Here is a 16,416-nt window from a genome sequence, read left to right as displayed (position 1 = left end):
AATAACACACTTGGAGCTGTGAGGAGAAGCCATCAGGTAGAACTCTCTGCCTTCCCTCCTTCCTGTAAGGCAATTGCAGTAAAAATGGTTGTGTATTCCTGGAAGGAGTGCTCTCCCTATGTGCTTAGCTTCCTCTAAATTTAGATGAGCTGAGTCCTGTTTTAATTCTTTTCCATTTGTGCTTCCTGCCTTCCTGCTTACCACAGCTCAGTTTTGAGAATCCAGCACTCGCCGCTGGCTCTCCTGATGCCTAGCTTCCTTTGTTAACAAAAGTGATCATCAGTCCAGGTTTCCCAGCTGCCTCTGAAATGTGCAATATGTTGCTGCAGTGTTTCTGAGAGCTGAAGGCCCCAAAAGTAATACCTAAATCTAGACAAACGTAACGTCTGCAGCCGAAATCCTGAGTGACCAGCAGCACTTCCTTTCAAAATACAGCAAGATTATTTTCATTGTTTTTATGCAGGCCTGAGTGTGAATCACTTTACAAGCTGACAGACAGTTCTGTTAGTTTGCTGCTAATTTTTGTTACCATTCCCAAGAACACCTGAGAACTGGATTGTTAATGAATTTAAGACTCCAGCTTCCGGGCTGGTTTTTGTTCAAGAGTTGTTCTTGCAACTGCAGCCTGAAATGCAATGCCTGTCCCAGTCAGGCTTGAGCTTAGTTTCCCTGGTGAATCGTTCTTTGCTTTTTGTTCATACAGTGCAAATATGCTGCAGCCTCTTGCCAGAATTCCATTTGCTGAGCAAAAATTGGAAAAATACAACCGTAGGCTATACTTTATCACAGGAACTTACGACTAGGAGGACCCTTGGAAAAAAGCTTGAAGTCTTGTGTGCTACTTCACAAAGTAATAGCAGTCACTTTTGGAGTTGCTGAGTTCTGAGGAGTGATACAAATTTGTATGTTTTTATCAGACAAACTGTCTTGCAATTGCTATTTTATGGTGAATAATGGCAAGGGAAACATAAAATTCTGCTAATAGTACAGTCGATCTAAAAGATGGAGCATAGGTCTAGAAGTAAGAAATTCTTGCCTATTAGTGACTCCATTTTTGGCTTTTGATAAATAATTTCATTTTCTGTAGAGGTATCGCAGAGGTGACACTGGACCTAAAATACAGCCTGACCAGAAAGATGTTTTTCTTTGAGATGCCTAAAAGTTGTCCTTCCTTGTCTGAGCCACCTGCTCAGAACATAACTGACCTTTTGTAAAGCTGCCATGAGGCATCCCTGAGACTCCTAACCTGAAGAAATGTGTTCGAAATTACTTTTTCTAAGTGTTGAGCAGACAGGAATAAAAAGGCAGAGAGTCCTTCTGGATTTTGAGACTGAATTCCTTAAGGATATGGTCAGTAAAAAATTTTGGTGCCAAATGTTTTGGTTTGCCTTCCAAAGAGTTCTTCATTTATTCTTGGGAATGCTATTTGGAAGTTATGATATAAACTATTGTTCCCATGTTACTGCCAGACACAGCAGGTCAGTGCTAGATGACAAAGAGCAAGTGCACCCTGCAAGCAAATTCTTGAAGATGTATTCATGCATGCCAAAAACCATGAGGCATGGCAGTAAACCAGCATAACGCAGCACTGTGGGAGTTACATGGGTTGTGTGCTAGTCCGTGGGGCTGTTGGCACAGAGCTTTGCAGAAGGGAGATTTCACTTGGTTTCCAGTAGCATAGGTCAGCTCTGTGCTGAGAAGAAAAATGCTCCATTTCCACGATTCTAGGATAATAAGTACTTGCTCATCTTATGTTAATTAACTACTATTTGAAGAGAACACTGTAGGAACAGCACAGTTCTTGCCACTATGATGTTGTAGACATTATAATGCCAACAGTCTGCACAGGAGGAGGAAGAAAGCAGTGCTTCTTGCCACCAGTGGGAGACAAATGAGATGTGATGTTGTTGCTGTGAATCAACTTGATGGATGATTCTACTAGTTGAAGTAGGTTTCTTGCACAGGTTGTTACCTCACAAATTCACCCTATGTGACATACAGATAGCATCTGGCATAATAGAGACAGAGTAAGGGTATCAGCTGCAAATAGGTATTGAATGCACACATTGACATGACCTCAGAAAATGTTGATCTACTGAGTCATTGTGCATGTGTGCAGACAACTATGTGATGTAATGTGATCTACCAGACAAGGAAGACTAAGGATAAATATGTGCTCAGACTTTCTACTATGAATATTTAATCACTACATCGTTTACCATGGCTGTGTTTTTGAACCACAAAATAGATTATGATTTTTGTTACTGGAACACTTTCAGTCTGAAAGTACAGCATACATCAGATGAGCAGCTGATCATGTGTAATACAGGAGAGGGAGCACAAAGTGGTAAAGTTTCTTTGAAACATCCTTGCAGTGAAACTGACTTCTCAAAGACACAGTTTATCTCAGAAAGCATAAAAACTGACAGGAAGCACATGGGAAAAGCGAGCAGGCAATGTAACTCATCTACACCATACTGAGGCAACTTTCTTTCTGTGGGACCCAGAGGAAATTCTATTAGCCACTCTGGACTGTCTTCCATCCGGAGTAAAACAGTAGAGTCAGGCAGGCTAATGATAAAATATTAACAGGCATCAGAAAAAACTTATGTTTCAGAACTTAGGAACTTTTCTGGCATTCCGCACTGACTAGGGCAGGTGGTAGGCTCAAGACATGGAATGTTAGCCGCTGTCATCAAGGCTCTGCAGAGAAGGAAAGTGCTTTAACCAAACCATTCCTCCCACTGGGAGGGAGGTTTGTCCAGAGGAAAGCAAGATAAAACGTTTGCCAGGTTCTCTGGCCTTGAACAGTCCTTATTCATATTCTTCTGGCTACCAACATGCCCTGCTGCCACTGTGCATAACAAGGCCCAGAATCACTGGAGTAATGAAGAGAGGTCAGTATTAGGATAAGTAGAGTGTAGCTTTTTCAGGGCTTTGAGGATGGAGAGCAAACCTAAGTTTCTCCTCACTGCTGTTTAGGGGCACACTATCTGTGCCAGAATGGTGTTTGCTGCTGGTTCTGCGTAGGAGGCATAGAGCCATACTCCAATGACAAACCTGCCAAATGAGGCACCACAGTTACAGTAATTATATATGCATGCAAGCATGGTAATAGAGGGATCAATGGAAGGAACAATGTAACATGTACTGAAGGTAGGCTGGCTCATCAAAGTATTTCTGCACATGTACTAGCATAGCTTCTGTGTTGTTTGAGGCTGCTGTTGTTCATCATTGAGGCATTAGTCCCTTCAAGAGGACTATCCATTTGGAGCAACAGGGTGAAATAAAGCCAAGCAAATCATTAGGTCAACATTGTCTAGCAGTAAGAACTAGTAGAAAAATAATCTGATGATGTAGGTGAAACCCTGGTGCTTAGGCCATTGCAACTGGACTGAACCAAACCAAGGGAAATAGAGCTGTGGGTAAGAACTCTTACATTTAGTACACAGACATTGTTCTCAGGATGCACACTTGCATATAATACAGACTTTGTCATGTGCGCTGGTCAAATGTTTTAATCTTTTGTTGTACCTGCAGTTTCAGTAGCTTCTCGACTAAAAGCAGCAAGTGAAATTGCAAAGAACTGAGAAAAAAATGTTGGTCGAAAATGAAAGGTGCACTGCCTGTAGTGTTTGGAGAGTTGCATGTCAGTGAAATGAAACATAATAAAACAGGATTAGCTGATGAGAAGGGGCGCACACATGATCAGTACATATCCATTAGTAGATATATCCTCCTCACTGCTAGTCAGGTGGTGGGTACATATTAAATTGTTGAAAGACTTGGTCACAACTGTGTGTGTGTGTTTCCAGATGGCGATCATCTTCAACCAGGAGGGCCTGAAAGCTGTTCGCCCCCCTTGCGTCATTCAGAGCTTCATCAATCACAATGCCGTGCTGTACAAAGTCTTTGTGGTTGGAGAATCTTACACCGTTGTGAAAAGACCATCTTTGAAGAACTTCTCTGCAGGAATTTCAGGTGCGCTGTGCCAAGTTAAAAAGAAACTGTCAACTCTCAGAGCATTGGCAGCAAAAGCTGAAAAGAAAAACAATCTTTGAACTGGCTGCTGAAGTGAAGGCAGCTGGTTCTTGCATACTGTGTTTCCTCTTCTGTATTATTTCAATAGGAAGAGCGATAACGCATCTGCTCTGGAATAGATAGGAATGACATTCATATAGTAAATATTTATGCAATGGTAACCTGAGTCTTACCTGTTAGAAACAGTGTTTTATGTCATGTGGAAAGGGGGAGAGGGGGAGAAGTTCTCTCATTTCACAGTAAGTTCATGTGTCATTTGTTCCGGAGTTTGTTTATAAGTGCTCTGGAGAGAATTTCCTGGATTCCAGAGTTTCAGAAGTTCCTCTCTCTATTTTTACCTTGATTATGTACGTGTGTTCAAGTTCAAGACCACTTGTGCTCTCCCCTAAACAAGCCTCTCTGTTTGCATGAGGCCCAATATTGTAAACCTTGGTGGGAAGCATCCTATGGTTTGTAGATACCAGCTGTGTTGGGGGAAAGGAGGAATGATTTGTCAGTGAGAACAGTAATCCTCCCATGTGTCACTAGAAAGCAGCACTTGAAGGGGTTTCATTAAAGATTGCTTTAATTTCCTTTATGGGAATAAAGCTCCTTTCCATAGAACTGCATTCTGTGGCCCCCCTCAGAACCAAAGGGAATTAGCAGTGCATGGATGGGAGCATGATCTGTCTGCAACTGGACAAATACCGGAGGTGGGGGTGGGTCAAGAGAAAGTACCAAACTACAGGAGGTGAATAAGCAAGCGCCAGTTTTTTGTCACCCTTTTTATGGTTTCTGTTGATGTTAGTATGTCCCTGTATGCTCACCATTGCATTCTGCACACAAATGTGTATGTTGTTAGTATACCTATAATAGGATCATATAGTAAAAGTCCTTGCCTGCAGGTATCTCTGCCTGTATTTACATTTAGGTCTGCTCTATGTCCTGTTCAAATTAAATAGGCCACAATCTGTGTTTGTCTAAACTGTTAGGACAGTTGGTCTATACTTTTGCTGAAAGTGCCTTAGCTAGTGTCTCATCTGTTATTGTAAGATTTGAAAGTTGTCTGGAAGCTCACATAAAAATAACTCTTGTGGGCAGATGAAGATAAAAAGAAGATAAAAATTGGGCTTTCTTAACCTCATCAGGAGAGTTTAAGGGGGCCATGCTGCAGACATCTGATGATTAAATAGACCTGGTGGCTGCGAGGCACTCCAGGAACTCACTGAAAATACAAGGCCATTCTCGGTGGCAGAAGACAGCAAGAAAAGAGTCAGTCTGAAAAGCGGATTTGGGCTTGCTTTTCACAGCTCCCTCATCTTTATAGTATGTGGCCCCATGGCTGCTCTTAAATGTCCATCCAGAGAGACCAGCATAGCAGAAATACTCTTGCTGGTGCCATCTGTGTGCTGAGACTTTGGTTCAGGTGTTTCCGTGTGGGTTGTTTGTACAAGGCCATCATTCTGCTGTGGTGAGAATCCCAAGGGGAAAATTGCTGTAGTGTATTTCTCCCCACCAGTAAAACCTCCAGCACAGAGGGAGTGGGGCAGGACGTGCTAGTTCAAGTCTCTTCTTGGTTTCCACTGCAGAAGTTAGTGGCTTCTGTCACCTGAGCGTGTCTCCTGCATTTCCACAAGGAGAGCAGGTTCTGACCATGAAAATTCCTGCATCATCCATGATGACAGCGCTCTCTCCAGATTCCCAGGGATCTCAGTGAACCTTCCGTTCACTGTAACTGTCACTTGGAGTATAGCAAACCAGCAGAAATTAATTTAATTATCTTACTGGGCTTAATTTGCTCTGGTGAAGGAAAGGAAACTGGTTTCTGTTAACCCTGTGCCATTCTATTTGTCTGTAGTCTGAGGTCAAAAAAACACGGGTGACCTAGCTGTGGATCCCTGCCTGTGCAGGCAGCTAAGTGCCAGCTGACAGGAGGGAAGACCTTGGGAGTGGGGTGGGTGGCTGGGGACTACTGGCAGGGATCAGCACTAGATTCCTGGGGCTACAGTGCCATCTACTGTTTTTACACTAATCTTTTGGAAATTGAAATCTGGTATAAAGTTATTTACAACCTGCTTTTAATTCCAGACAGAGAATCAATATTTTTCAACAGCCACAATGTTTCAAAACCAGAATCCTCATCCGTCTTAACAGCAGTAAGTACAGTTGGTCTTTTTCCCTCTAGTGTGGCTGGAAAACTTATCTAGTCCTTTCTTATCAAAGTGTTAGTAGCTAGTGACTCTCCTTCACAAGTTGTCTGCTTCTGTGTTGCAGGCTGAGGTCTATTTGATACAGCGAACCAGCATGACTGTGTCCCCCTCTGGTTTTCCTTACCGAGCTCCGGTGAGGAAGCACCGATGCAGCAGGGTTGTGTTGCTTGCCAGGCCTAAACTCCCCAGAGCTAATCTAGGCAAAGGGAAGAAGGAGGTTCCAAGTGCAAATACCTGGCCTTTATCTGTCCAGAGAACTTAATAAGCATAAATCATCCTTCTAGGACTCAGTTCTGTGAGGAAAGACACACAGTTTAAATTCCAGCAGAGAAACTGCCCTGGGCAGTGCCACAAAAGTCCAGTGGCTGACTGCAGTGCCTGAGCTGTGACCATGGGGCCATTTCTGTGTGTCTTCCAAGGCCAGCAGTGTCAGCATGCTGCAGTTTCATGCTTGCGTTGCAAGTACTTTTAATAAGCTATGCACAGATAAATCCTACCAAGTTCTTGGACACTGGACTGCTGAGAAAGTCACTTTACAGGACTGAGTCTTTTCAATCTCTGAGTCTCCAGATTCTTTTCCATTTCACAAGCTCTCTTGGGGAGTAGTTTTGTAGTCATTAATGATTGAATTTCAAGTTGTGTGCAACACTGATAGACGTGCTAAATATTAAGACTGTAATTGTGCTAGTGACAGAGAGAGTATATGCTCCTGTGGTTTACCTGCCATCTCTCTCATACACATACATATTCCAGACATGCTTCTGCTGCAAAATATGTTGTTTAAAAAGTGAAGAAAATTGTCTTCCAGTCATGAAAAATCTGAATTACTGATTGTAACAAATGTTTACATAATAACTTATATGTGAAAACCCACACAAAGGATCCCTTCTGAATTAGCCTCTGCCTTGAAGAGGCTACTACCCTGAGTAGTATTGTATGTCTCAGACTGAACTATCAGTGGGAGCCAGACTTGTCAGCCCTTTACCAAAGGCTTTAATCCACATTGAAATATGACAATGATATCTAGAAGATGTGCAGCACAGAGTGAAACACACCAGCTGTATTTTTTTTTAAGTTGTAGATCTAGTACTGAAAATCATGGGTCTGATTCTCCATCCATTCCTACACTGCTCTGTCTCTCAAGAAGCTGCCCCGTTATGAACAGGAAGAGCTGGGCACTCAGAGCAGGTGAACTGCCAGTATAGGAAGGATATGGAATTACGAAAGCCATTTCTTTTTGCTCTCTTTCTCTGTTTCATGCCACCAGTTCTCTGCAATTAGATTTGATGGATATGCACCTGGAAACCTCTGAAAATCAATCTGCCCACTGAAAAAAACCACACCACCTGTTTCAGCATTCCTTACCTCTGTGTCTTTTTCTGCTGTAGCTGGATAAAATCGAAGGAGTGTTTGAGCGGCCAAATGACGACGTCATCCGGGAAATCTCTAAGGCTCTGCGGCAAGCTCTGGGAGTTTCCCTTTTTGGAATTGATATCATCATTAACAATCAGACCGGGCAGCATGCCGTCATTGATATAAATGCATTCCCAGGTGAGAAAGGCCTTTCCACTCATGCTTTGTGGAAACTGCAGTGTGTGCTTAGAATGAAGTTTTACTGATGGTGTCATCATTGCTTCTCAGAAGGAGCACAGGAGAGCAGCAGCCAAATTGTTCTGAGATTGGAAACTATTCAGTCTGGGAAGGGCAGAACCCTAATCTAGATTTGGAATGTGCTACTGAAATATTAGCTCTTAGGAGACACAGTCAAGATATTAGTAGCCAGCTATAATATGGCTGTTCCTGCAAAGTGACGCCCAGGAGCTGAAGTGTGGCATTGTGTGCTGGGACCTGGCTTTTCTGTGCCTGTCCCTCATTCTGAGGATGAAAAGAAGAAGAATAGATTCCATTTTAGGAGAGCCTGTTAAGATTTCTGTTATTCCAGACTCTCTGCCATTAAAAGTGTTGAGGGGGTGGAAGCAGCAAACTGTTCCCTTCCTGTGCAGATTGATTCTCCATGAAAAGACATTTGTGCACAAAAGGAACAGAAGAATCTAAAGATGGTGATAAAATTGTAGGTGCACAGAAGTTACTGTAAAGAGTTAAATATCCTTGCAGGTTCTCTTAAGTACATCATGGAGTGCAGGTTCTCCTAAGTGCATCTTGGAGTAAAACAATAGAGTAGAGTGTGTGAAAATAGGTAGGTTTGTTCTCTACTTTTTTAAGCACTAAATATGTCTCCAAAACAATTAAACAAGCTCCTTGACCACAGGAACTGTTAAAAGGAGTTGTAAGTGTTTATAGGGAGGAGCCAATAATGGTATGTCATTTGTGCTGAATTCAGTAGCCTAACGAGCACAGGTCTACATTGTATCTCACATGTCATTTTTTAGGTAGTGAACATGTGAGTGGTGAAGGTGGCTGCTGGCTTTATCACCATGGGATGAGTTGAAGACTGATTGGATAAAGTCTAGGGGGTAGCAGCAAGGACTAGATGTAAGAAAGAGAGAAAGCTGGGTGTAGACAAAACTGCCTTCATATCTGTAAAAGGTAGCAAAACTGAGGGAGATGAGCTGCTCTTGAGGGCTACTGAGATCAAAGATGCAGTTGGGTACAAGACAACAGAAGAAAAGTTATATCTTGGCACAGAATATTCTGTTGCCCAAAAGCATTTTTAGCCCAGGCAGCTGCATTTTTTGCTTCAAGGGGCCAGCATGATTAAATGTTAAGAGCTTCAAGGGCTGGCTTCATTGATGGAGAACAAGAAGTTCATGACTCAGTGCAGTCCCAGGAAGTGGCTTTCTCTTTCTCCTCTTCCTCAAGTCAAGCTATTCTGAAAGTATTGCAGTAGAGCCTTGCTGGAGCCAAGTTAGACACTTGAAGGGCCTGCTACATTATCTCTGCATCACTGATTTGGGGAAGGGAGAGGAAGAAGTGCCCTTTAAAGAGCATTCATAACCTCTTTCATGAAGCTCAAGTTACTGCTTGTGGTCAGGCCCAACCAAAGCCTTATCCAACTGCTTGGTTTCCTTGTGTGCTGCCTTTTGTGTTTGAAGCTCATTTGAACCTGCTGCTCCATGGATGTTATCTTGAGATTAGTTTAATGTCAGAATTGAGAGCAGATTTACATGTAGGAGGATGTTGTCTGTTATCAGCTCTATTAGCATCTTCTCAAAGATTTTAAAGATAAATGTCTAAAAGGTCTCTTGGGTCTCCTGGTCTGTGGGAAAGCACTGACGCTTTATTTAGCAGAGGTTACCAGCTGAGATATTTAACTGTGGGTGCAGTCACATAGCATGAGGTTTTATGTTGTCTGACCACAAAGAAAAGGCTCCACATAGCCTGCTGTCCTGTGGCTGTGGCTGAGCTCACCTAGACGGAGCAGCAGTTTGTGTGTGAATGTCCTGCAGCCTATCACCAATATAGGTGAACTGCTGGTTCTGTGTGCATATATGTGGTAGCTGGAGGCATCCGATCTGAACACGCACTCTGTGCACAGCCACAAATGCAAGACGTGGGCTGTCTAACTCTTCCCAGAGGAAGTGTGCCAGATCAGGAAGAATCTCCTAAAAATCAGGCAGGTAGCATCTCTAATGGTGGCTTAAAAATGCTCAGATGCATTTCTTGACTCCATAAAGCTCAGGGGTGCAGGTACTTGTTTTCAGATGCATTGGTGGGTGGACATCCTTCCTATCCATGTGCAGCCAGAGGACTGAAGACAGCTTTCAATGTAGCAAAATTCAGACCTGCATTTCCAAAATGGTTTCAGTGGGCAGTGCTAGGACAGTGCTGGAGCATAATTCATGCAACTTGTGCTTTGAGGCATGCAAAAAATTATATCCTCCCACTGATTCCTTGTGTGACATGAACCTCAAATTCATTGCCAGTAATTTCTGAAGATGTAATTTAATCTCCCTCTTGATTTTGTTATCACACCACTGCAATAACCCACAGTTGCCTCTTTTGAGAGGCCTGCAGCAGCTAGTAAATAAGAGCAAGGCAATATCCACTGAGTTTGCAGCCTTCCCTAGGCTTTCTGAGTCTCCAGAGTTGTGACACCCTGGCTGTCTTTCTACCTTCTGTGCATTTCTTTTTTACAAGTGTGTGAAGTTTCTTCTGAGTGACCGAGCAGAATTACCTGTGCCTTTCCAGCCAGTGTGCAGAGGGCTTGCTCAGAGGAAACCTGCATGATCTGTACAGCTTCCTTATACTGTAACATTTGATGATTTTGGAGCTGAATAACTGGCCATCTTATTCCCATTAAATATTTAAAATAACTTCTTTGTGCGTTTGCCAGGTGCCCTCAAACAAGGCTGGTTTGTTTTCAGAGAGCAGACACAAAACACTCTAGGTTACTATGGATCTCCTTTCTGAATATTAAAGCTGTTACTATGGAGAAGGCTTATTCCCAGGGTGTCTGAAGCACTCTGAGTAGATTTGAAGGCTAATCCCTTGGCTTTTACATAAGCAAGGAAGCATAACAACCACCTCTGTTAAAGAGGTGCAGATCTTGTTCTGGCTCCCATGACCAGCTGTAAGAATCCTAGTTGACCCTGCTGATCACTGGATTATCTTGTGGGGCGCTAGGAAACTTGGAAGTTTTGAAATGGCTGACTTGTGTGGTGAACCTGTTCAAGGGCTTTTGAGAAGGAAAACTGAGAGATGTTGTCTCACATTGCTGGTGTTTTGCATGACCTGTGAAGTATCTAGGAGAATTGTGACCAAGTACAATAGAATTCAAAGCAGTAAAGCAGCCTAAATAAGAGTTACTTGGTTAATGTATGGGTTATAAAAGCACCATAACATCACCACATGCATCTGAAGGTGACTGTCCTCCTACCTTGTATTTTTCAAGCAGTTGAGTTTTTATTGCCTAAGACAGTTGGTCTTTACCAGAGAATGGAGATTAAAATTGAGATATTTATGGATCTGAGGGACCCTTCTGCAGTGCAATCACATCACTTATAGTGTTTTAAAGTGTCCATTTACTTTGTGGCCTCTGGTTCCGCTCATGTGCTGTGTGAATGTATGCTATTCACATGGGACTTGTAAACTGTTATTATTGCTTCTGTCTCTCAACACTAGATCACCTTTTACAGATATTTTAGAACAATCAGGCTACCCCATTAAATGCAGTGAATGTTATATGGCACTTCTAAATACTAAATCAATTTGATAACAATTTTAGGTGGTGCAGTAGCAGTTAAGATCCATTTCAGTGTATTGTACTGGTACACTGCATGTCTGGTTCAGTTCTGAGAGGAGTGCGATGATAAGACTCTGCCTATGCCAGCGTGTTTAAAATAGAGCCAGAAACTCTGTACGCCTACTGCCATCCTTTGTGTCACCAAAAACATCACATCTCTTGGTATTTCTGCAACTATTTTAACCAGGAGATTTGGTGCTAAACTTAGCCTTCTAAATGGTCTGGAATCACTTAACAGAACATGCAGAAAGATGTTTTCAGCACTGCAATAAAGATGGAGGATTCTACCAAAGCCTGTACCACTGATAGATGGTTACTGTCCCTTGAGTTTTTTTTCAGACGTTGCTCATAGTGGGGAACAGGTTTTAAGCGCCAAGTTAGTTTAGATTAGACAAGCATCACATTGCTTCTTACACTGTGGGAAGCTGCCATTTCCCATAGTGTATAAAAACAGTCCCACTCTTGTATCAGGTTTCTCTAACAAAGGACATTGCTGAGCAAATTCTAGAGAGGGTCCAGACCCTCAAGGGAACTCTGCATTAGAGCTACTCTCTGTAGTAAACCTGGAGACAGGATGGAAGAGATCGATGTTGGAACACAGAGTTTGTAACTTAGGAAAAGAACTTGAACTTTGCAACAAAGGATAAAATACAGGGAAAATTTTGTATACACATATATACTTGGGAGGAAAAAGATCTGGAAAGTGATTTTTCTCATCAAACCAAAATATTTTTGTAGCAAGGGTCTTTGTTGCTTTTTATGCTAATGTTCTCTTGCAGTTAAGAAGATTTTTCATTATCACTTGGAAGGCAAGCACAGCCCAAGAAATAATCAGGTAGAAGAAGCCTTGCAAAGCACTTATGAAAATTACTCAAGTTCCTTCTTTTTTTTTCCCCTCTCTTTGTTTTTCTTCTCTCAGGTTACGAGGGTGTCTCCGAATTTTTCACGGATCTCCTGAACCACATAGCTGCTGTCCTACAGGGCCAGGTACCTGAGGTGACCCAGCTAAACCGTAGCAAGCTCCTGGCAGAGCAGACCAGCGGGATCATGGACGAGCGGATACACTGCACGAGCACAGGCTGTCTCAGCGTCATGGGAAAAGACTCCTCCTGGATTGTGGAAAGCGAGACCAACAGCTCTGTAAAACTGCAGCACCAGAGACTAGGCTGCAACTCAGCAGTGTCCCCCAGCTTCCAGCAGCACTGCGTCACTACATTGGCAACAAAAGCTTCTTCTCAATAACTTGCCAATGCCATGGACTGAGAAAAGCCACAGAGGTAGAAATTGTGGTCCCAGAACAAGATCAGGCTGTAACAACACAATTGCAAAATAAAATTAAAAAAAAAAATACAAAAAAAGGAAAAAATTAACAAACATTACAAAACACAACACAAAAAAGCAAAATAAAAAAAACTTACCATTTGATTTAATCTGTTTTGCTGATGAAATGGACTGAAAGGAGGAGAGCACAAAAGTGGTTCAGATCCATTTCATCAGATTCCAGTTGCAAATCTGTAGTGAGTTTACACACACGTGGGTTTTAACACTAGTCCTTTCATTGTGGGAGGGTTGCTCTTTCATTTCCATTGTTCTTTGTAATCACTGGTGACCAGCATCTTAAAATCGGACCTCATGATTTCAAGAAGATAATAATGATGAAATGCAGTGTCTGAATGTAACAGTGCTAGAGATTTCTGCCTAAAATATTCCCTATCCCGTTTTTCCAGGTAGGCCATTGCAAAAGAAAGCTAAGCCAGCTTCAGTGTCACAAAACCAAATCTCTTACAACATTGACCAGATAAGATGTTGACAGGTGGCTTGCTGTGAAGCTGCAGCACTTTGAGCAGGACAGAGACAGACTGGTTGTTCAGGATGCAGAGCAGAGGTGACCACCCTGGTTCCAACTTTCCAGCTCTTTACCTAGGCCTTACTGCTTCAGTCAAAAGCAGCTTCTAACCACGCCTACCATCAGTGACACGTATCAGGGTGCTGATAGTTAGGTTATTTAGTAGATAAAATGTCATCCTTTCTGTCATCTGCTAGTGGTAAAATCCTAGGAGGGCTAATGGAAGCAGCTCATAGCATAGCAGCAAATGTAATTTTTTGTCCATTGCCCTTGTGAGGGCTCCGGGACAGTTCTGTGGGAAGGCTGGCAATCCGAGCCACAGGTGTTCCTTGGAGAGTGCAACTGCTCCGTGCTGCTGTGGTGTTTTTTCCTTTTGCAAAGTGGGTAAGATGAGTTGTGTACCTTTGTATGTGGTAGAAGTACATGACAAGTCGAGCTTAGAGACCAAATTATTTTGTGGCAAGCTGCCAGATGAGGCGTGCAGTAATTTACAATAGTACTTTATATGATTTGTGAACTACAGCAAAGCCAATTTGTATCTCTTGAGATACGCAGTAAACCTATGCTGTTCACCTTCTGTTGCCTCCTCTAGCAAGGCAGCATCTTCTGCTGCTGACAATTCCTGCAACTTTTGCCAATTCTGAACACTAAGCAGAAATAACCAAGTCTGTCAGTGCTGAGAATGGAGACACTATTTTGGTAGACAGAGTGGCCTTCTCTTTCCCATATAATCCCTAAAATATGTTTAAGAGGGATGGTTTTAAGAAGATTTCCTTAGTTAAATTTCTAGTTGCTGATAGGGAAATTTCTGACTTTCTATAGCAGGTAGTCATAAAGCATCCATCACTGCGGCTTTTAGTACCAGTTTCTTTAGTATCATGTGTTAGATACCTACTCAAAAGGAAAGGATCTAGAGCTTAAAGCCCAGGCAGACCATGAAGAGAGGATTAAACTCTGTAAAAAATGTCACCCTACCTGATTGTACCACTCCTGGAGGGGAAAAAGTTTTGAAGAGTGTTATGTAGCAGTTCTTTTGTGTAAACAGTGGGGTTTTCCTTAAGGGAGATTTGAGTTGTTCCCAACATGCCATTCTTGGGAATTTCCTGTAGCTAGGATGGAATTTTTGAGGATGATTTACACAGGAGAAGATAATTCCACCTCTAAAGGGGTTACTAACTTTAAGATATTTTTGTAGAGACTGGAAGGAGCTTCTGAGTGTGGTATCTGTCAAGTTCCAGGGTGCACATAAGTGCAGCCAACTTCCTTGACTACTGCAGATCAGTTCTGAGCTGGGCGTGCTTCATAGCCCTTGTATGCTTTCAGGCTGCTGGATCCCACGTTGCCGGCAGCTCGCAGGTCTTGGGTGGTTGTGGTGTGAGTGAGTTGGATGAACATAGGTAAGGGTTTGTGAAAGTATTCATGATAGACCAAATCTTTCATAAAATTGTGACTGAAATAAATTTGACACCTACAGTTTGAGGTTTGCTTTTGTTTGTTTAAAATAAAAAGTGTTTTTATGTTACATGTGTAACAAAAGATACCCTCAGGAAGGAACCTGCCAGTGCATATTTTTGTATGGTACTTTCTTGTAACCAGCTGGTGGCGTGTTTGTAGACTTGCCTTTTGCTTCCTTTCCTGCAATGGCTTGGGATTTTCTTTGGTTTTGAGGGAGTTTTTTCTTTTCATTTGTTTTGGGGGTGTGTGTGTGTTGGTTTTGGTTTGTTTGGGTTGTTGTTGTTGTTTTATTTTCAGTGGGTGGTGGGAAAGAAGCAATGATGTTAAAACTGGGTTAGTAACTCAAGACCTTTCAAACTATGTTTACATGAATCTGAGTGTTGGATCCAATGGAAATGTCTGTATGCTGTTTCCTAGTTAGAACATCAAATGAGAGTTTTATTTTCCTGGCTGCCTTCTGAATTTTGGTTGGCCTATTTTGCACTGCTTTATTTCTCCAAAATAAACTACTGAAATATAATTGTGCATTTTAAACTTGTTTACAAATGATTGTTAGAAGTTTATTTTGTAATTCTCTGAAGGCTTGCAGAAATACTATATTTAAATATTATTCCAGATCTTGGCAGTAACTAGAAAACAAATTTAGGTCATTGGTGTGATCAGTGACTTTTTTTCCCGTAGCCTGTAATTTATTTTTTTATTTATCAAATATATTGGTATCACTTTAATTTAGCAGGTGCAGAAATGCAGGCACCTGTTGTGATGTGGCATTACAGTAGAGTTTTCACATAAATTACCATGCAATTGCTGTACTACTATATTTCCTTGCAGAAACTATTGTGACGGCTCATATACTAGGATGTTGCTAATCACAGGGGCAAATTGGGAGACCAACTTTTATAAGCCAAACCTGTAAATTACCAATTGTTCAGGCATAGAATTACATGATTACAAAACATTTGAGCATGCATATGTTATTAAACCTGTGCTAAAGTGCTTTTCTCAATTGCTGCCTCATTTGGTAAGTTCAGGATAGTTTTGATTTAAGATAAGCTTCACAGTAAGTCAGTTAATACTCTGTAATCTTGTCATCTTTTGTGAAAGTAGAAGAGTCTTGTAGTATTAGACCATACCTGAATGCCCTTGCTCTTAAAATTGCAGACAATCTGAGGAACATTTTCCATAATGCCTGTTTGAATTCTGCCATTGTGGGTTAGAAAAGGCCTGCTGTGTTTTTAGAGGCTTCGTTGATGGGAGCAATTATATTGAAATTACATGGGCACCAGTTAGCTCCTTAGGCATATATTTCTGTTCTGCCTCACTGATAGAAATACACAAGAACACCATTAGCCTGACTGAAATTTTTCCAGGGTTTGTGTCAGTCTGATGGAGGAGATGGGACTCTAGCTACCACTATAATTGTGTAGCTGGCTTCAGCAAGTGAAAAGTTTTCTCTGTTGAAAAGGTCTTGGGTGGTAATATTACAGCCTTCAATGTAAAGCCATCCCCATCCTCCTTCCGTGCTAGAGGACTGTGCCGTGTTATGCTTGGGTTTGTAATGACTGTACTAGAACATCCTGATTGCTCCATGAAAACCAGCTGCAGAAATGCAGCCTCACTGGGAGCATCAGTGCTAACATGGGGTTTGTGTAACACAGAACTACCACTGGGCCTGTGCTGCT

The 16,416-nt window shown here is 42.0% G+C and overlaps 1 protein-coding gene across 4 annotated transcripts in view; it reads left to right on the top strand.

Annotated features, from left to right (window-relative positions):
- ITPK1 (inositol-tetrakisphosphate 1-kinase) overlaps positions 1-15,268 on the top strand; it is a 125,739-nt gene extending 110,471 nt beyond the window's left edge. For all 4 annotated transcript variants that reach the window (XM_068148809.1, XM_068148808.1, XM_068148810.1 and 1 more), the window contains 4 exons: positions 3,816-3,981; positions 6,109-6,176; positions 7,619-7,781; positions 12,353-15,268. In XM_068148809.1, coding sequence (XP_068004910.1) covers positions 3,816-3,981; positions 6,109-6,176; positions 7,619-7,781; positions 12,353-12,675 — 720 coding nt within the window. In that variant the 3' untranslated portion in view covers positions 12,676-15,268. The remainder of the gene's footprint in view (positions 1-3,815; positions 3,982-6,108; positions 6,177-7,618; positions 7,782-12,352) is intronic.
- The last annotated feature ends 1,148 nt before the right edge of the window (positions 15,269-16,416 follow it).

This window comes from Melanerpes formicivorus, unplaced genomic scaffold (assembly GCF_026170545.1).
Source record: "Melanerpes formicivorus ecotype bairdi unplaced genomic scaffold, bMelFor1.0.p_v2 SCAF_17, whole genome shotgun sequence".
NCBI lineage: Eukaryota > Metazoa > Chordata > Aves > Piciformes > Picidae > Melanerpes > Melanerpes formicivorus.
The sequence above is the reverse complement of the archived record's forward strand: the minus strand, read 5'-3'. Positions and strand labels throughout refer to the sequence as shown.